At 38.2% G+C, this 21,521-nt stretch overlaps 1 protein-coding gene across 1 annotated transcript in view; it reads right to left on the minus strand.

Moving 5' to 3' along the window:
- Window positions 1–21,521, minus strand: part of DIAPH3 (diaphanous related formin 3) — a gene marked incomplete at both ends in the record, with an annotated part of 452,874 nt that overhangs the window by 153,275 nt on the left and 278,078 nt on the right. Inside the window, 2 exons of the mRNA XM_080917022.1 lie at window positions 7,701–7,863; window positions 14,292–14,418. Coding sequence (XP_080773148.1) covers window positions 7,701–7,863; window positions 14,292–14,418 — 290 coding nt within the window. The remainder of the gene's footprint in view (window positions 1–7,700; window positions 7,864–14,291; window positions 14,419–21,521) is intronic.

Genomic DNA, 21,521 nt, shown 5'->3' on the forward strand with positions numbered 1-21,521 from the left:
AGGCAAGATGGAGTTCTCAACCTCAAGTCTAGCCATTATTCCTCTAAGGACTCAATTTACATATGTATGCACGTTGTTTTAATATTACTAAATCTAATGTGGTTTGGGATTTTATTCTGGAAAAGAGACTAGCTTCCCTACCTACATGTTCCTGAAAGTAGTGCTTCAGCTATTTTTGAAAGAAAGTTAAAGTATGTATATGTATGTAATGTTTTATATATATCTATATCTATATCTATCTATCTATATATATAATATACATATATCTATATATAATTTAAAATTTTAAAATGATTGTTAATTGGGTAAAGTTTTAGCTTACATGTGAGGAATGCTTAATGTCGAGGGAAAGCAATATATTATTTTGCATGTTTATTAGTCTTGTAAAGATAAAATATAAAGTCACAGCATTAAGTATAAATAACCATAGATACTGACTTTAAAAAACATATTTCAGACTATATAAATATCTTTATATTTATACCTCAATGTTTTCAAGCTACTTTAATATATTGCATCTTTTTTATATTTCATAAAACTACAGAGACCTTATAGAAAAAGCATAAAAACCCTTGTTTATTCAGTTTTATTTCTTTAAACATTTATATATACTCAAATGTGTAAGCCTGAGAGACATTTCTGTGATACAAGATTCACTGAACTCAATTTTTGTTGCCTAAATATTCGCTTGTTGTCTTGGGCTTTGCAATGCTTCCAGGGGTGGATATTAGGTATTGTTACAATCAAGCTAGTTTTCTCTAAGAAAACGAACAATATGGATCTAATATATCATCATTGAATGCCTATCTTGTGTATTTCCCCTCATGTGGAGGCAATGTGACTGCTTTCAAGAACTCCTGATAGATTCATCTTCAAGAACAGAAAATGTTCTAATTTGTCTAAAGTAAAAGAAAGATAAAAAGCATTTTTGTGCTCTTGCCAGAGAATGTTGCAATGTTCATGAACTATGAAGACAATACTTTTAATACATATTCACAGAATTTGTTAGGAGATGAATGGTTCTCAGTCTCACATAAAATATTTTTCATAATAACTAGGAAATTTCCCTAATTGTAAAAACAAATAAGCAACAATTGTAGGAAGTTCATTACTAAATAAATCCTATTTTGTAAAATTAATCCCACTGGTCCTGTTCTAGAATTACCAAGATTCATTTACTATGCCACCAATGGGACAGGGAGCAGGACACACTCTGCTGTGGCAGGAAAAATGCAGCATTTGAACAATATGATAAAGGATAAATACCTCCTAAGCGGGAATCTAAAATAGCCCAACAGCTCTGCGGGCGCTCACAATTACCCAGGTCCTCCTCCTACTCTCTTCTATAAAGTCAGCCTCAGCCAAGTTAATGTATCACTCACTAGCCACGAGCATCCTTCAGAAGTTTGCTGACCCTTCAGAAGTTTGCTATGGATTGGTCTGCAAAGCTCTGAGGTGAAATACTTCAATTAGCACAACGGGTCTTTAAGAAAGCACAATATGTATGGGTTTAAAGTTCTTCCTAATATAACTATCCTTCCTTGAAGTGATACATTGTTCCTACTATTTCTCCATCAGAAGCCTAAGCACTGGCAAACCAGCAGGCAGGATGGCATGTACGTGGTGCTGGGAGCAGACCTGACACAGGGCAGCAGTTTACTAAGCTACTGTTAATTCCCTCGCTTAGGAAAGTGCCAACCAAAACTCTCATGTCTCTTGTCAGTACTTGTAGTTCACCAACCTTTTCAAGCCTCCCCAACTGTGTTGTATGTCTGGACCTGGGTATGTGTTTGCAGTGGGAGAGACGATTATATTTGATGAATGGACTTAATGTTACTTTATGCATTTCTATTTGCAGTTTGCTGGTTTATAATATTACACGGATTAATGTGTGCTAATACTATCTATGCTGTTATTGTTATTCAAAATAATCCAGCCTTTAATTTTCATTTTTCTATTTAACTGAGTCACACCACAAAAGTTTCTGTAAGAGAAATATAAATTACGAATCATTTAAAAATACAGAATCAGTCTGTCAAATACATGGATAATTATTCCACAGAGTAAGGCAAAGAAAGAATGCATCTTATCAGTAAAGAAGAGAGTTCAAGTCATGTTTTCATTGTGAAAACTTAAGGGAATCAAGATTAGGAAATCATCACAAATATTTTCAAAGTTGCAAAATCAAAATCAAGTCAGCTAGGATTGGTCACATTGCTTGAATAAAACAAGACACCAAGAGATGAGCAGGGGAAACTCAGAATAGTTTCTTCTATGTGGGAAGCCTTAGAGCTCCAAGTATGATCTCAGAATAACAAAGGTGCTAATGAAGACAGAAGCCCTATGTGAAAAGACTCCAAATACAACTTTGAAATTGTGAGCCCATCAAAATACGCATGGGTTGAAGATGCTTTCTATTATAATCACAGAAGCTGGCTCAACACTCCACCCTAAGACTTGTACATATTTTTGCCCCTGACAACATAAAACATATCAGGCTACGGGCTTCAAGAGGCATTCAGGACATGCCAGTGCTTTGCCCTCCTGCTATTGTCTAGCTGGTCCACCTAGCAGTCAGCACAACCGCCATTCAGAGCTGACAAGCATCAAATTTGTGTGATTTACCAACCAAGGAGGTTGCGCTCTAGCAGTTCTTAAAAACAACAACAACAACACACACACACAACCCACAGCAAAATGCTTTATCATTGAATGATTTACCATTGAATGATGCTGTAGTAGCAGTTGGGATAATCCCTTAAACTGGGAATTCAAGAGAAAAACAAATTTTAACTGACCAAAAGGTACAGAAAAATTCTAGGAGTTATTCTTACTTTGTTATTGGTTCACTATACTTATTTCAATTATGTAAACAAAAAATCAACTAAATTAATGTTTACCAAAAATATGAATGTCAAATCTTGGTTGGATGAAACCTAAGTGATAACCTGTAGAAATAATCTAATGCCAGAACTAAACACAAATTGGGTACCTCCTCTGCTCATGGTATAGAATAGGGAGGGAGACACAATTCCTATACTGTTACAGAGAAACAGGAAAACAGGGTTACTGTATCTGTTGTCTGCACAGAGCTAGCTTATTGTAAGGTTTCCTGTGAATCAGGTCACTAAGTCTACTCCTTACAGTCCCTGACAGGTAACAGAGGCTCTGTAATGTTAAGTAACTGGCAAGTTACTTACATAAATAATCTAAAACGACACATTTCAATAAATGGTACTAGAGGTTAGAGTCTGCCCATGACCACCAACCCTTTCTTATTTGTGAAACAAACAGCTAAATTTCACAGTAGAAAACCAAAGTTATGAGGGTAAAATCTATTACTAGGTACTTATAATATGAAGAAGCTATTCCCTCTCCAGACTGCCCTCACATGTAAAGCAAACAGAAGTTTTATATGCACAGGAGAGAAAGTAAGAAGACTGGGTTTTGTTTGCTCTTTTCTTCCCAGTGCTGTGGACTTCACTCAAGCCCTTGAATGCGTTAGGCAAGTACTTTACCATTTGGGTTTCATGGATTAGAAAACACTAAATATGGAATCTTGCACAGATGTGCAAAAAGGCAAAATATAACACTTCCCTAACTTGGGGTATTCAGTAGTAATAACTTCAAGACAAAGTCTACTTTTGGATGCCTTTTATATCCTAACCACAGTGGAATCTCAGACCTCAGAGTCCTACACACTACACACTATGAATAAGAAATTGATACTCCGTGCAGTGCAAGCTCAGAGAAAAGCATTCCTGTGCTCAGGAACCACTTCTGTTCAAAAGCTACATACACAAACACACAACATACACACACACACACACACACACACACACACACACACACACACACACACACACACACAACTACTCTATATGAATTACCTGACACTGAACAATTAAAGGACTCATAGTCCTCAGGTATGTTGAAAACACTAAATGACAGATTTTTTTATTTTTTAGCATGTACAATTTGTCTGGAAGCTTTTACCTAAAAGACACAAAAGAGGTCAAAAGAGAAGGGAGCAGCAGAAATCTTTTCTAAGTAAGGCATTCAACCAAAGAGGTAAGGACTCAGAAGATACTACTTCTGGGTTTGTAAAGAGTTGAAATGCACTAATAATTTTGAGGAAGGACTAAGAGCAAAGGAGATTTCACTGAAAAGGAAGCAACATCAGGATAATGAAAGCATCGCAGATAAAACCCTGTAGTTCAGACTAGTTGAGTAAAACCAGGGCATGGACCTTTTCTGGATACAAAGTGGGCTGGAGCACACGACATTACAGGACTACACTGACAAGGACCAAGGAAAATCAGGCTTAAATTCACAGGCAAGATGAACAGGATTTTGCTGTTGAATTAGATACTGCAGAGTATGAGGTCACCGGCAGGATCAACAGTAACATGCTGAATGCAATTGATCCGTGAAAACACAGCATTTACTAGTGACGGACAGATTGGTAAGAGCCCATGAAGAGCGAGCCTAAAACTATTCAGAGGTGTCATCCGATGCGAAGTTAGAATGAAGTCAGTAAGAGCCTGAGCACCACTCAGTGCAAGATGGATGCCTGCCAGACGAACTGCCAGAGCTGACAGTTCTCAGTCCACAACTCACCCAGCACCTCCGATCCAACCTTTAAGCTTGCCACAGTCCCACACAAAGGTATTTAAAAAGGCAGATTCTCCACTCACCACCCTCCACGCGCCTTCCTCTCCTATCCCGTTCATGGTCACTGTCCTCAAACTTAAGAGAGGACATTTTATATTCTGGAAGCAAGACAGACATACAAATGTATCTTCCACCATGAAGCCGTCAAAGGAAAGGTTAGGTATAAAGAAATGAAGTATGCCGTGTACTCTATTTAACCAGTTGTCAAAAGAAAGGCAAAACCAAAACAACAACAATAGCAACAACAATAACAAAATTCTCAAAACATAAAAGTCATTACTTCAACTTCTTTGCAAACTTAGCAGCAGGGTGCGGTGAGGCATAAGAGAACGGGATTCAGAAAATGAGCTGCTTCAGGAGGTACAGACTTGCTTGTGGCAGTAAGAGGACCTGAGTTCCCTCCTCAGGACCCACACACTGGAAGCAAAGAGCTGACCCCCCCCACCACGTTGTCTTTGATTTACCCACGTCCCACAGCACATGCCTCCCCTATGCCTGACACAAGGAAACTACAATTTTCAAAAGGGAATCACAGGTAGTTCCTCAACACTGAAGCCCTTTTCTAAACGTCTGGGCTTCACCTTGGCTCTCTCACTCACAAAGCACCGCGAAGCTCCACTTAGTGTGCCCATGTGGTACACGAGCCTAGAGACATGCTGATGCTCAGCCACTGGTGTGTTTGGGGTTTCCTCCTCTTGGTGATGCTAACAAAAATAAGACATAGCAAAATTATATCTTTCCTTACCTTAGCCCTCATTTCTAGAAAAGCTGGATCGGTAGCTCTAAATAAACTCGTGCTCAGTAAGCACAGAACCCCGCTGAAGAAAAGGGCAGCAACAACCTTAACGCCCATGTGAGAATTCCCGGTCTAAATGGGGTGACTTAAAGCACTGTCAAATGAACAGCTGTTCTTCACAGAAGCTACAGGATCCTGAAAATTTCTCCTCTCAGGCTACATGGCTTGCAGCAGCAATCTGTAACAGATGCTGCCTCTTTAGCTATTATAACAAGGCTCTTCTGGAACAGAAATATAAACCTGAAGAACATCTACACTACTTAGTTGTGACTATAGTAACACTTAGGAGAGGTGACTTAAGCTGGTCCATGGTATACTACAGGGATTTGACTAGATAGTTTTTAATTGTTTCAGTTCAAGAGCAGAGTTACTTCCAATATATATATATATATATATATATATATATATATATATATATATATATATATATATATATATATATATATATATATATATAAATTCATTAAAAATTAAATGATTTACTACAAGTGAAACTGGTCACAACTTTTGTGTTGGAAGCAGAGTTTAGATATCAATTTACTACCACTTGAAAGTGTTCTAGATACCACACACTTACAGTTCACAGAATTCAGGCCTATATAAGTACAAATCTGGAGCCAGACAACCAAGGTCAGCACACTGGCTCCTGGCTTGCTATATAGTGATGGGCTAAGGGTAGGTACTGAGTATAAATACTGGTTGTGGTAAAGTTTAAATTAGTGCAGATGGAACCTGGAAAGTGGCTGACAATGAATGCATTCGCCTTCAAAGTATGGCATCCACCGATCGCCTAATATCCCAAAGCTTTCCCATTTAAGTGATGGACTGTGTAGAGACATAAGGGTGAATCAAACAGACTCAAGTCTTAGCAGAAAAGCAAAAGCCTAAGACAATGAAAGGAAGGGGATGCAGTTAAATAAGAACAGAAGGAACAGTATTTCAGGGACTGAACAAGGATGGCAGAGGAGCCTGAAAACAAAGCTCTCCAGAGAGGTCTGCCAGCTCAGTAAGAGCACTGGACCAAGTACTATCCTTCCTCATATAAGACAAAATAAGCCTTGATCATTTATGTGCACAACAGGTCAACATAAGCAAATAACGTAATACTGATGTCATTCTGGAAACTAAGTCTACCTTTCTCAAAGTGGAACATTTGAATGTTTATTTCTTTGCACAATGGTGCCTCACAAGTCATTAGATAATTCAGCACAAGGCATTATTCAGAAAGGGACGCATATATGTATCACAAGAAGACAAAGTGAGTACATATCCATTAATAAAGACAACTGAAAGAAACTGGATTTTTGGAGAAAACAGAGAGAGAATTGTTAGTAAACAAACGGAGGGTTTTCATTAAAAGCTCATCAGCTCATTTGTAAGTGATTATGACTGAGTCCGGCCAGGTTAGCGACAAAGTTTGCCTGAGATGAAAGCAGCTCTCTAAACCTAATCTTTTTTTCATACCTCAAAACTTTTTAATCCTCACAAAACGTGTACTGAAGTAAGAAATGATTTCCCCACTTATTAAGAATAACAATCTTTCCCTTTGCAATTCGGCAGCCACTGTCTCCCAAGGGAATCGACAATACCTTCTCACATTAATATGTCTGTGTGTGTGTGTGTGTGTGTGTGTGTGTGTGTGGTTTTCCCCATCTAATCAGCTTCTACTTTTCAAAAGATCTTTTTAATACTTAAATGAAAGGATTCCACCTCAAAGACCTGACCTCCCTACTAAACATCTGAAGCAAACCGTAGGAATGTAAAACCCACTCAAAGGGAATGGCAGGGGGCTTATTGTACAATGCATTAAAAACGGAGGGAAAAAAGGCTTCACAGGAGCTGCAAGGAATTTGGTAAAATTATACCACAAAAACACAAATTGATCTTAAGCATAAAGAAGCAAATTCATAGCCAAAAACTTATTATAAAAGGGCCCTGTAATCAGCCAGGAGGGGGCCTTTATGAAAACCTTCAGAATCTGTCACTTTTTCAATCAAAATTTGATTACAGTTTCATGTTAAAAAAAAAAAAAGGCCCAAAAGAGAACAAACTACCTATTTTTCAACAAATTTTAAAATGTGAAAAATTTAAAGCTAATCTGAAACACCAGAAAAGATAGGTTTCACTAGAAAAAAGCAAGGAGAGAATTAAATATCACAGTTACAGAGAGGAAGGACAAGAACAATTGCAGGAGCACTTTTCAGAAAGCAGGGGCAGAGTTCTCACTCACCATAAATGACGTTCTGAAGTTGTTCAGGTCATTAAAGAACTCTTCCACAGAGACCTTCTTCATGTCCACCGCATAGTAGCCCATTACACTTTGGCACAACTGTGTCATGTTGTCCAGCAGCGTGGAGAGTTTTCCATACTGCTCTTTCGCACTGAGAACGAAGCTGTATACACTAAGTTAAAGACTTTTGAAATTTACAAAGCAATGGTTTATATGAAAACATTTCAAGCTCTGTATTTGATTCTAAGTTTTTGTCACCATTCATATATCTCCCAAACTCAAAAATGGCTGCCACAGAGTCTTCTCTATGGCACAGAACAAAGAAATGTATTGAATTTCAAATTAATTGTGGCAAATAGCCAAATGAGTTTTTATATATATTTAATATTTGTCTTTCATAATTCAATTCATTTTTTCCAATTATTCACAATAGTAATCTATGCTATACAAGTGTGAAATAAATGATTCTAGTTCATCAGCTCAGAACAGCAATTAGGATACCCTGAGGTAAAGAAGGTAAACTGAACTTAAGGTCAATGCATCGCGCCTGTGCACCCTGTGCACCCTGTACATCCTGTACACCCTGTGCACCCAGTGCATCCTGTACACCCTGTGCACCCTGTACACCCTGTGCACCCTGTACACCCTGTACACCCTGTGCACCCAGTGCACCCAGTGCATCCTGTGCACCCTGTGCACCCTGTACACCCTGTGCACCCTGTACATCCTGTACACCCTGTACATCCTGTACACCCTGTGCACCTAGTGCATCCTGTACACCCTGTGCATCCTGTACACCCTGTGCACACAGTGCATCCTGTACACCCTGTGCACCCAGTGCATCCTGTATACCCTGTGCACCCAGTGCATCCTGTACACCCTGTGCACCCAGTGCATCCTGTACACCCTGTGCACCCAGTGCATCCTGTACACCCTGTGCACCCAGTGCATCCTGTGCATCCTGTACACCCAGTGCATCCTGTACACCCTGTGCACCCTGTACACCCAGTGCATCATGTACATCCTGTACACCCAGTACACCCTGTACACCCAGTGCATCATGTGCATCCTGTACACCCTGTGCACCCTGTACACCCAGTGCATCATGTGCATCCTGTACACCCTGTGCACCCTGTACACCCAGTGCATCATGTGCATCCTGTACACCCTGTACACCCTGTACACCCTGTGCACCCAGTGCATCCTGTACACCCTGTACACCCTGTGCACTCAGTGCATCCTGTGCATCCTGTACACCCTGTACACCCTGTGCACCCAGTATACCCAGTGCACCCAGTGCATCATGTGCATCCTGTACACCCAGTGCATCATGTGCATCCTGTACACCCAGTGCATCATGTGCATCCTGTACACCCAGTGCATCCTGTACACCCTGTGCACCCAGTGCATCCTGTACACCCAGTGCATCATGTGCATCCTGTACACCCTGTACACCCAATGCATCATGTGCACCCTGTACACCCTGTGCACCCTGTACACTAATTTCTGACAATATAAGTCAAACCATTCTGAAAGACACTGCAGTAATATGAGAATAGTATGTCACTGGTAATAAAAAATGTTTTGAAAACAGACAATAGGCCGTCCGTTATTTTAATAAAAAAAAAAAAAAAAAAAAAAAAAAAAAAAAAAAAACCTACTGAGAAAATCCGATATAGGATCACCACACATACTTTGAAGAAAGACTTTGTGGACGAGTCCTAGAGCCTGCAGACACTGGTACCAATATTTTATTTCACCTAGGTAGGAAGGGTCTCCTCAAAAGTCTGGTAAAATGTCACGGGTATTCTATTTACAAAATCGCATGCACATACACACTTGGATAACTGGGATATAATAACATGATTTAAGAAAAAACCTGCTTGGCTGAGGGTCTCTAGGTGATTCCATACATGTCCTTTTCTGCCCATAAAACTGCTTACATGGCTGAGTTTTAACAAGTCAATGCACAGATATTACTAATTTTCTCCCAACTTGTGGGGAAATGCATGTAGTCAAGAATTCATTTGTTAAAGAATATAAACTGATGCAAAGGTACTGTGTGGGCTGAGGTCAGACCACAAGTAAGGAAACATCAGAAGTGCATCTGTATACAGTTAGAGCACAGTGCACTTACGTTGAAAGATGGGATGAAACCGATGACTAAGAGGCAGAGCCACAAAAATGACATGGCTTTGTCCTAACAGCCAGGAGATTTTTAGGTTAATTTTATCATTATCATGGATAAAATTTTTCTCTTAAAAAAATGAAGGAGAGCTTTGAATAACTGGAATTACCCAAAATAATAGTAAGGCTAGCCATGCAAGTAGCCAAATTAATCCTTCCAAGTTTGAAATGACCGTCTGATGGAGCAGAATAACTGCTTATGTGAATAAGGCATACTATGTTAGTTCTCAGAGTCCCCTCTTTAAGGGACAGTGAAAGAATTATTATCACCATCTCAAAGAAGAACCAAATCTACATGTCTTGTGTCGACTCTTAAAGTCCACTTAGACAAAATGTCTGTGCCTGGTGTGCTGGTTCACATGTGTAATCTGAGTGCTTGGTGGGCTGAGGCAGGCTTAACACTACAGATATGAGGCTAGCCTGAGTTTACAAGAAAGGGAAAAGGAAGGAAAGAATGAAAGAAGGAAGGAGGGAGGGAGGAAGTAAATGTTTATGTCAGTAATGGTTCAACTGTATCATTTTTCCTAACATCAAATTCTCTATTTGTTCAGAAAAACAGGAAATGTGTAACAAAATAAACTTTTGATACAGTGCAAATTTACTGACACACACATACTATATCTACCTTGTGTTTTAAGAAATCTATTTCGTCTTTCCTTTCTCTTTACCACACTGGAGGAGAATCCCTGAAATATTCCCGCTTGAGTCACTGCAGCTGTACTCGTTGGAAGAGACATAAGATGCCCATCTGTGTTCACATGATCTCACAACAGGTAACCAAAGCGAGGTGAGACACAACTTGTAGTCTAGTCCCCGTCTGGCTACTGTTGACTGTTAGCTTCCTCCACAGCTACAGTCACACTCCGTCCTAGAAGATCACTACACCACCATTGAGATGCATCACTTCCATGGCCAGGGAAAGAGCTGGCGAAGTGACGGCCGTGCAAGGCTGAGGACGTCGGGGGAAGTGGCACAGGGCTACACTTCTGGAGCTGGGAGGTGGGAGCAGGTGTGGGTAGGAGCAGGTGTGGGTGGGAGCAGGTGTGGACCTGTAGGTCACTGAGTAGCCTAGTCATATGGGTAAACTCTCAGTTTAGGAAGAGACCCTGTCTCTTAACATGAGACACAGAATAACACAGGAGGATAACAGCAATCTATCTCTAGCTTCTACATGCATAAAGTCCTGTACACACATGTAAGTGTGTACATACATGCTACACACACACACACACAAATGGGGGGGTCATGCTATTAAGATATTTTCAGGACCAACTTCAGTGAGACCCATATATCTAACATATTTGGCAACCCCTTTTTAGAACCCAGGACCCAGACAATCACTTCAAGAAATATTCTTAAGTTTGCTGTACCTCTAGGTCTTAGAACAGTATTTAACAAGATAGGCTAAGGTTCTGTGGTCATGCAATGTACATTATACAATGCAGGGACAGATAAGTATAAAAAGGTGAGAACGTGCCACCGAAACCAACATGAAACAAGTTAATGTTTCCTTTGTTCCACAGGGAGGCAGAGGCTGAGATGAGAAGGGAATAGTCCTGGCTAAGGGAAGGGCCTGGCTAAAGGAACTAGGTCATAGCTATAAGGTCATAGCTATAAGACAAAGAACATCAAGCTGTTGACAGCAGATTAGGGGAGATGGTCATTGTAAACTGGATTCAAATAGTTCCAGGAGTACCATATTTAATTTGTCCTTAAAAGTCATTATAAATAAGTGAGAAAAGTAAAGAAACAAAGAGAAGTTACAAAGAGATAGTGACCACACAAAAGAAATTCAAAAAAATAAAATCCACCTACTCAATGATCCAACATCTTAGAATTAGTAATTGGTTAAAGGGTAAGGGCCCAGTCCTTCGTGTGTGGTTAGATCATTGGCCTGGTAGTCCTGGATTCTATAAGAAAGCAGGTTGAGCAAGCCAGGGAGAGCCAGTCAGCAAGAAGCATCCCTCCCTCGCTTCTGCATCAGCTCTTGCCTCCAGGATCCTGCCCTGCTTGAGTTCCTATTCTGAATTTCACCAATGATGGATTGTGATCTGAGAGTATTAACCAAATAAACCTTTTCATCCCCAACTTGTTTTTTGCTTATGGTGTTTCTTCACAGCAAGAGGAGCCATAAGACAATCTGTTTCTTTAAAATACTTCAATTAGTAGATTAATTAATACCTTATTGAATCATAATTGTTCAAAGTGAATATTGATGTATTTATTAAATAATAAATTAAATTATATACAACATTCCTTCAGAGTTGGTTGAAGAACTAAATTTTTGCTACAGGTTTCAACTCATAAGCATTTAATCATAATCAACAAGGCCTGAGTGCTAATAACAAATTTAGTACGTTTTTGTTCATTGTACATTTTTGCTTCTAAACCCTTCCATTTCCTAAGATCCAGAAAGCTCATAATTTGCCATTTTAATAAGAGCTGTATAAATTCATTTAATATTCAAAATATGACTTGTCAGTCCTAATTAAAGTAAACAACGTCTTGCAACGAATGAATTTAATTACTTCAAAACTAGTATGTCTAACTAAGATGAAAAGCAAACGAGTACAGTCTAATCTTGGCAAAGAATATTTATGATTATAAGCTTTGTCAATAGCAAAGTGCACCAACTGTTCATATATCTGACTTCCAAGAGACACATGAATGCTAATCAGTTCATTAGAGGCTTCTAGGTTGTGATATTTAGCGACAGGATATAGTAGCTCTCCTGTCCGCAGAGTGTAATTTTACTCAGAATGAAAAACTGTTTCTAGCAAAGCCTCATCCTTCCTGGTTCTGATTTCCTGCTGCTTGTGTTTTATGAGCCACACACTTTTCAGGAAGCCAACAGCATTCAGTACTTTGTCATATGAATGCAGGCAGGGGGATGTCCTGAGACCTTCTATAGAGCACAGTTTTAGGAATTTGTGCTAGTTTGAGAAACCCATGCTTCATAATTAGCCACTCACAGTGTATAACCAAAAGCTGCACAGGATTAAAATTTTTATAAGATGCCTTTATATCTATAGCAAATAAAACCAAAAAATTTCACATAACAATACCTAAGGGCTAAAAACCAAAACAAAACATAATAACAACAACAAAATAAACAGCAATAAATCAGTAGTCACATGTGATTGTGAAGACAAATCCAAGTATAATTATAAAATCTTAACTACAATATATAGTAAAATGCATAATTTTCAGTTGAAAGGGTGAAAATCTGTACTTCTGAAGGATATTCACTAAATTTTAGTCTTAAAAAGAGAGAAAAGAAAATAAATCTTTACCAAGTCTACAGAGACAACGTCTTTAAAAAGCAGCTGGGTAGCAGATAAGAATCAGGAGGAAACAAACACATTATCCTTAACTGATTGCTACTGAGTGCATTTTTATGGTATTTCCTGACAAAGATAGAGAAGGAAGATAAAACTGAACTAATTCACAATTAGGTTGAAAGCACATACAATACTAAAGTCTATGACAAACCAAATAATAATTTTCTGATTCAATAAATGCCAAGGGAGAAGTAAAAAGAAGTCATATTACTTCAAGTATATCACTTTAAGTATTAGGGAAATCTATTTATAAGTACTCATTTTGGAACTGGGTTGTCCTTTCGCATAAAATTCAGATATCCATATGGGATTTTAATAATGCATTATCAAAATACTTCATTGCTATGAAAAAGATATCCATTGCTGATTTCACACACTGGTCTGCAGAGCAACTCAACATTAGCTTCAGGAAATAAAGAAGTTCATTACTTCAGTTACTAATTAGAGCCTAAGCTACAAAGTTACTAATAACAAAGATAAGTGAATACAAAGCAAACTGTAAATCAAATAAGACAAAAACCTCTTGCTACTGATTTCCATATACTGTTTTCAATTTCACTTTGAACTGGAAGAAAATACACACTAACAGTAATTATGACAAGCTCCTTTCCTAGTTTCAAATGGCAGAGTCTTCTAAAGACAATCTTACATTATGTGGAATCAGAGTTAATTTCTAATATATATCAATCCTTGAGTCATGCTGGGATTTAATAGTCTATATTTAATTCCTGAAATAGTTCAAACATAGTTAAGTTCCATTTCATGACATTAAATCCAAACTTCCTCAATCTGAGATTTAACATCTTTATCAGATGGAATTAGGCAAATAGAAGGAACAGGGTGGAATATTCATTCCATTATTCAAGAAAATGAAAGGTAAAAAGACATAGAAATATTTGGTGTATTATTTATGATAAAATACACCCTGGTTAGTTCATCTGAAAGATACGAGTTAACCCTCTAATAGCATGGCCCGATGTGATGTATGTTAGTTATATAAGCACACTTAAATCATAAAACAGTAGACCCATTGACAACTAACTTATTTAGATATCAAAAGGATATGGACATCTTTATCGCAAACTTGTCATGCAAGTCCTCAGGAGGGGGAAAGGTTTCCAAATTCTTCTCAAGCTGTTGGAGCTGCCTTCCCATCTGCTTCACGTTCTTTTCCAGCATTTCTACAGAGACTAGAAGAGAGCATATTAAATGCCTTGAAAGGCCAAAATTATAATATAGAAAAGGTACAACAATCTAGCAACAAAACATGTGTTTTAAAAAAATCCTCATAGTGAGAAAATGCATTCTAAAACATTCTGTTTCATCAAATTTAATTTTTAACCTTTTGAATTTTAAATCCAGATAGAAAGGGAATCAGACAACTGATTCTTTAGAAAATACAGAGAAATACAGGAAGTCCCTACATAAGCCAACAACACTTAGAAAATAAATGATTAAAAGTAGACCTCCTAACCACTACAAACACAAGAGAATAACCTAGTCACATAAGATCAAAGGAAGTTCATTCAAAATACTGAACTCCAATATAATTGCTACACTTTCCCTAACAAATCTCTTGAGAGAACTGGTGAATACTTGGGAAGAATGTGCCAAAAGTCTCTGTACTGGTCAAACTAATCTCTCATGGGAACGAAGAGGTTGGAGATGGCATTTTAGGTCACAACGACATTTTTACCAGGCTTCTGTAACCATCCTGGACAGTGCATTGGGGACTGCTTTCTTGTGTAAAGCAACTTCTCTTAAGTTCAATTTCAAAATCACCGAAAATAGAATTATGCCACCTCAAATTCTTACCTTACTGACATTTCCTAAGACATTAAATGGTCTAATGTAGGAGGAATCCTTCTTAGGAATGGGGGAATATATTGTGATTTTCTTATTTGTAGAAATGAATAGGGAATGATAAAACATTAGGGGTGATATAAGGGATGGCCACGTCTAAGAAACAACAGGAAAGGCATTGAGTTTACCACCACCCTACCCTGCAGGTCAACAGGATATTGTAACATTGTGGAAATTAGTCTAAAGACAGTCACTATGTTCCAGGGTAAATCATTAGGAGTGCATTTAAGGCCAACAGTCAGAATAATTAAGCTACCCTTTAAAATGTGCTTGTGTCTACTCTACAGAAATCCTACTAAGCCATTTCTTCTGCTTCATCTGCACTCTCTGATTACATTCCTCGTACATTGTAGTTAAGTGAATTTAAATGTAATTGACCAACCTCTCACTGCTAGCTTTTAAGTAAGGACCAAAATACATTTGGAAGAGAAAAAGGAGTGTGTACATTCCAGGATAATAAAATACAGTCTAATGGTTGGAGCCATCGAATGGGTAAAACTAAAGAGTTTTAAGAATGACTGGCGGTTTCTTTTCCAGCAATTAACTAAATTTCTATAAACGGTTCTTGTTCTTCAAACCAATGTTTACCTTTGAGGCTCAAAGATGATTTTTCATGAGTAATTTCGCACAGATAGGGGACTTCAAAACTGCATCCTCCCTAGAAGCCTTCACGTACAGTGTACCTGTGTGAGCTAGAGTGATCAGTGTGCTCTCTGTAAGAGCGATGCTACACCTCACAAGACAATGCCTCTTTCAGATGCCAGTTTGGGGACTGAAGATTTATCTTGGTGGTAGTGAGCGCTGATAGCACGCCTACTGCAAGGCACCAGTTATGTTCTTAGCTCCCGTGGGGTTTGGGGAGTTAATGGCAGTTTCAAGGCCAGACAGCTATCAGTCCTCAATTTGCTATAAATCTGAGGATTCCAGAAGCTCTACCCCATCTTTTACCTTAAACTTTGTCACATTTTTGGACTAAGAAATGAACCTTAACCATTACTTAGGATGAACATAATAAAAACAGAGCTACTATAAAGTTGGTGCTTTTGGTGAAAATTCCTTCAGATATGCTATCTCTCAGTTGGCTGAGGGGTCCAGCCCTCAAGCAGCTCATCTACAGAGGAATGACAGAAAGGACCACTACAAGTTGTTTCCTGTACACGAAGCTGCTACTTTCGGACCTTCCCTAGCATAGACAATATTGAAATACATACAACAAGCATTTCGGACCTAGGCTCAGACTGAGTAAACATTCCTGTCCCTCCAAGTTCCTGTTTGTCTCCAACATCTCTGCACTGGGCATATGGATTTCCCTACTAATTCCCAGATGTCTGTTACATAACATTGGAGTATCTGAACCAGGATCTTACCACAACCTGGCAGGATATAGGTAATGGTCTCTAATAAAGTATTCTCAAATATAATATCTTATATTTCTGTTGTTCCTATAGCTTGTCACCTATCCCATACCTGAGTCTACAAATGCCATGTGTCTTATCTCCCTGCATTGCCCATCCCTTTCCTTATCTTTGGCCTTATACCAAAAGCCATGCCTCATCAAATACCCCTAGAAGGTATGGTCTGATGGTTCTACCATTAGAACCATAAAGTGTCTCAACCTTTGCAGTTGAAGTACTCTATGAAGTTATCACATTATGTAGCTTTGATCCCCAATGGCTGGAAATTCTACCAAAGAGGACTTCATGCCACGCACCTCACAGTTGTTTGAGATGGGTTGTGCAATTAGTAACATGGAACTGAGCTTCATCTATATCACTAAGTATGTTAACAGTTCTTCTACTTATAATTTTTATAAAGTTTTATTTGTTTATCCAAAACAAAACAAGGAAAACATTTTTTATAATGTACTGGCAGATACTCAAACATTTGCTGAAGGAATAAATTTTCAATTTAAATTGAAGGGGATAACATTTTAAATATAAATACAGAGAGTAGCCAATAAAATAATTTTAAAAATTAAATAAAAGTTAAGTACTTATTACCACTGGAAAAGTCAAACATTTGTACTATATTAAATTTCCTCCATAAACAGAGACATTGTTTTTATGTTGGAAACAAGTTTCTAACTTAAAATCACTTTTCCATTATAATACAATAATGGCTGTATAATATTTATGAATGTAAAGCTGAAAATAGTAAGGTCAGATAGACACAGATCTGAATGGTGCTTTAATCCTGAAATCAATGAGATCTGCAGTGAAAGACAATTGTTACAGCATCACAGTACGAACAGTAATATGAAGATTACAGTTAATACTCTAGGCTATAGCACATGCTGAAGAGATAGGTTCATGTAGGTTTTTTGCCCCCCCCCCCCATCATATTGCCAGAGAAAAGGCTTACATTGTTGAAGGGCATGGAGAGTGAACGATGCAAAAGAGAGATTTTAAAAGCCACATCAGTAAACAGTGACATTTTTCTTGTATGTGAAGAACAGAATTAGTTTTCTCTGTAAGAATGTTGTGGGTTTTAAGGAGAGAAAGGATCCGTTCCTGAAAATTGTAATTGTGGGACAGGATCAATCAGCAGGACATCATGTTTAAGTGTAAGAACCTAAGAATCTTTTGCATCAACAGATACTAAAAACAAGGCAAAAATTAAATCTAAAACTCATAGAAGGGATGATTGCTATCAATACTCTAAACAGCACCTCCAGCTAAGTAAGAATTTCATGTGCATGGACTGGAGGGTGATGGTACTGCCTTTCAGTGGCCCACAGGGGAAGTATAAATGGCTCAGTCAGGGAAGCAGAGAGGCTACCTACAGAACTGCAAGTCTTCCTTCTCTCCAAAAAATTTAATCTACTAGTCTAATCCTCAGCACTGCAGCAAACTGCCTCCCTCACCCTCCCTTCTGACATCTTCAGTGGATTACATGGATCTTCCCTACAAACCATCTTCCCTGACTCCTACCTTTACCCCAGTCCTCAGCTCCACAAGGCCTTCCCTGAGAACTTGTCTACTTGGCCGAAAGAAGTGGGCAGGCTAACTGTGCATTCTAACCTTGCCTTCCTCTTCCAAATCCAATCCCCCAGTCTCATCCCAGTTGGTGTAGCAGAACACCTGCTGCTAGCTCGCCCTCAACTATGCCTCTGTCTCATGTGGATCACACATATCTTCTCCTGCAAACATCCTCCCATTATGAAAACCAGTGTGGTCTTTCCCCAGTGAGATGAGAATCAATATACTTCGGGGGGTAGGGCAACATTGAAAATGTAAGTAAAGAAAATAACCAAAAAAAAAAAAAAAAAAAAAAATTAAGGAGAATTTGAGGGGTGGCATGAAGACCTAATACAGGAGATACTAATATGTATGTGTGTGTGTGTGTGTGTGTGTGTGTGTGTAATTATATATATATATATGAAGGAGATGCAAATGAAATCTTCAAATAATGAGTGAGAGACTTCTATCTGATGATCTCCGGTAACCAAAGGTAGATTCCAATACTCAAATTACATTACATCTAATTGATTATAATTGATTTGCTAGTCAAAGGTGTCCTATGGGGAATGTCAAACAACCTAGACTGTTGCCAAGTCGATAGGGTCCAAACTACAAATGGACAGTATTGTCCCAATCACCGGAGAAAACATCCACATAACTCATAAATATAAAGGTATCCAGCTGGTGCATACACGGTGTCTTCACTTCTACAGAATAGTCTTTTTGGTCTAGGAAGGCACTCTGCATACAAACAATGGGGATACATAAGCGCCAGCTCAGCCGTAAATCCTTTGGTCTATAATGCCGTGCTGCATGCAAAATATGCTAGTGTAATGGTGCCACAAAGCTTTCAATAGTAGCCGACCAATATCTGATCTGACCTAACATCCACTCCATGACACAGAATCTATATCTAACACTGCTTAGGTGACCAAGAAACCTGAGACTAGACAGCCTAAGGACATGGGGTAATACTGAAGACTATTCTTCTTTAAAAAAAGACAAAACAAAACAAAACAAAAAACAAATGAACAACACACACACACACACACACACACACACACACACATATGCACACACACAAGACCTAGAAACATGCAATAAAAAGACTGCTAATGACACTCTGCTACATGCATATACCAGTGCTTTGCTCACCAAAAGCTAGACAAGTAATACACATATCCCATCTTCTTTCTGTGGTTTATCTTCAGTAAACATACTCACACCTAAAATGGACAATTCCACACAAAAAGACCCCTGTGCTCATAAATCTCCAGTACTCCTTATGGGCCAAGACAAAATGCATTCTACATTGCCATTTTTTTGCTCACTAGAAAGCTTTGTCCTTACTGAGACAAGTATCTAGTACACTGTCTACTCAGTGTCTATTTAAGGATCACAGTTCATTTTTTATAAGCTCAAAACAAGAAAAGAAATTGGTAGGCCCTAATTATTTTCTTCATTAAGTACATAGGACTGTAAAAGTAATTTGCTAAGAAACTACTATTATGTTAATATTAATAGACATATTTATAGACCAAATATGACCCACTAGTGACTGATCAATTTAAAGGCATAATAAGAATGAACACTTTTGAGCAAAGAGAGCAAGGCTGTACACATATATATCACAGTACACGTGTAAGGGTATTGAGGAATTCTATAGACTCACATATGAATGCGAGTCAACATAATTTCTAATGTTTCTATAGTGTATGCCTGTTATCATTAACTCATAATTCACGACATACCTTAATAACTCTAGGTTGACAATTTTGTTTTGAATGTAACCGGCAAATAACTCTCAAAAACAATTAATTGTGATTAGCTGAAAAGTTGCTGTGGCCCAGATGAATTTAAAGGTTATTTAATAGTGTACTTGCATGTTTGAAAAAGATATTTGGGTCAAAGTTAAAATGTAAACTTAAAACGTTCCAAGCTAAAGCAGAGTAAAATAAGAATCTACCTTCCAATAACACACAGGAATGCTTGCCTATCCAACTGCTAATGTACTCAGCTGTACTCTTAGACTAGCATAAATATGAAATGTGTGCAGACTGCTTTCAATTATATAAAAGTTGATTCATACCCACCACACTCATACACACACACACACACACACACACACACACACACACACACACACACACACACACAGTGAGAGACGGCCAGAGAGAGAGAGAGAGAGAGAGAGAGAGAGAGAGAGAGAGAGAGACAGAGACAGAGACAGAGACACTGACACAGAGACAAATCACAAATCTAAAAAAGAAATATTTGGTTAATGTTTTTGACAAACCAGTGGGAAATTTTTAAAGCAGAGGTGACCATATAAGTTGAAACTTTATAATAATGTATTATCCACATAGACTTGTGCTTGCTTGCATATTAATGGCTACACAGCTAGGTGAGTATAAATCACTTTTTTACTGAAACATAAAAGTAACACGTGTGATGAACTTAGAACATTCATTACTGTGTATAGGTTGTGTCCTAGCTTTAGAACCATTAGACACTCCTGCCCTTGCTGTGTAAGCAAGCAAGCTCAAAAAATAAATAAATAAATAAATAAATAAATAAATAAATAAATAAGAAAAAAGAAAAAAAAAAAAAAGAAAAAAGCTACCTGAATCAGGTTAATTTTGGACAGAAAGGAAAATGGCACCAAAGACTCAAAGGCTCAAGTGCTTATGCACTGATCCATGGCTGCTGATATCATGAAAGCACTAAATCTGACATATTAACCCACTAGTCAGTTCATAGATCAACTTTAGTTATTACAAAACAGGGTCTACAGGAAAGAGGCAGGTTACCTAAGGCCTACCTTTCACAGAAGTATGCCCTGAGTCTTTCTTTCCCTGCTGGATGCCATGAAGTCATCAATTTCCCTACAGTGTACTACAACAACCAGGAGAGCCCGCCTTGCCTTCAGCTCAAATACAGCAGCCAGCAGACCTAGGACTGAAACTTCGGAAATGAGGAAGTTGTTCAACTAGCCACTTCTAAATTGCAGCTGGCAGAAATCAACCTGTCTTCCTCCTTCTTGTTGAAGATTGCAGGTTATTTTTTTGGAGCAACCCTAACCCACTGAAAAGCATACCACTAAAAACCTGGCCTTTGAACTCCAGCTGCTTAGCTTCAATGGTAATGATTTGAAGGAGGAGCTTCTTCCATATTACAAAGTCTCCAGTCTCTAACTTGATGGCATTTTTGTTTTTCCTTCTAACATTATTAGCTATTGTATCTATAAGTAACAAACCCCTTAAATTCTGAGAAATTTGTGAATTTAAAGTCATTTTGTATTTGGAAATTTGACAAGCTTATCAACAGTGAGCCTTAAAAATGAAACCAGTTGCGTTTGAGTCCAGTGAACTCCAGCTATAACTACAAAGAGGATTTCTCTTAACTGCTTCATAATACCTGAGGTAATGAAGCTATGACAGTGTCAATAGGAACAACTCTAGCTGGTTTAA

The sequence above is a fragment of the Micromys minutus genome (assembly GCF_963924665.1).
Source record: "Micromys minutus genome assembly, chromosome: 5".
NCBI classification, from domain to species: domain Eukaryota; kingdom Metazoa; phylum Chordata; class Mammalia; order Rodentia; family Muridae; genus Micromys; species Micromys minutus.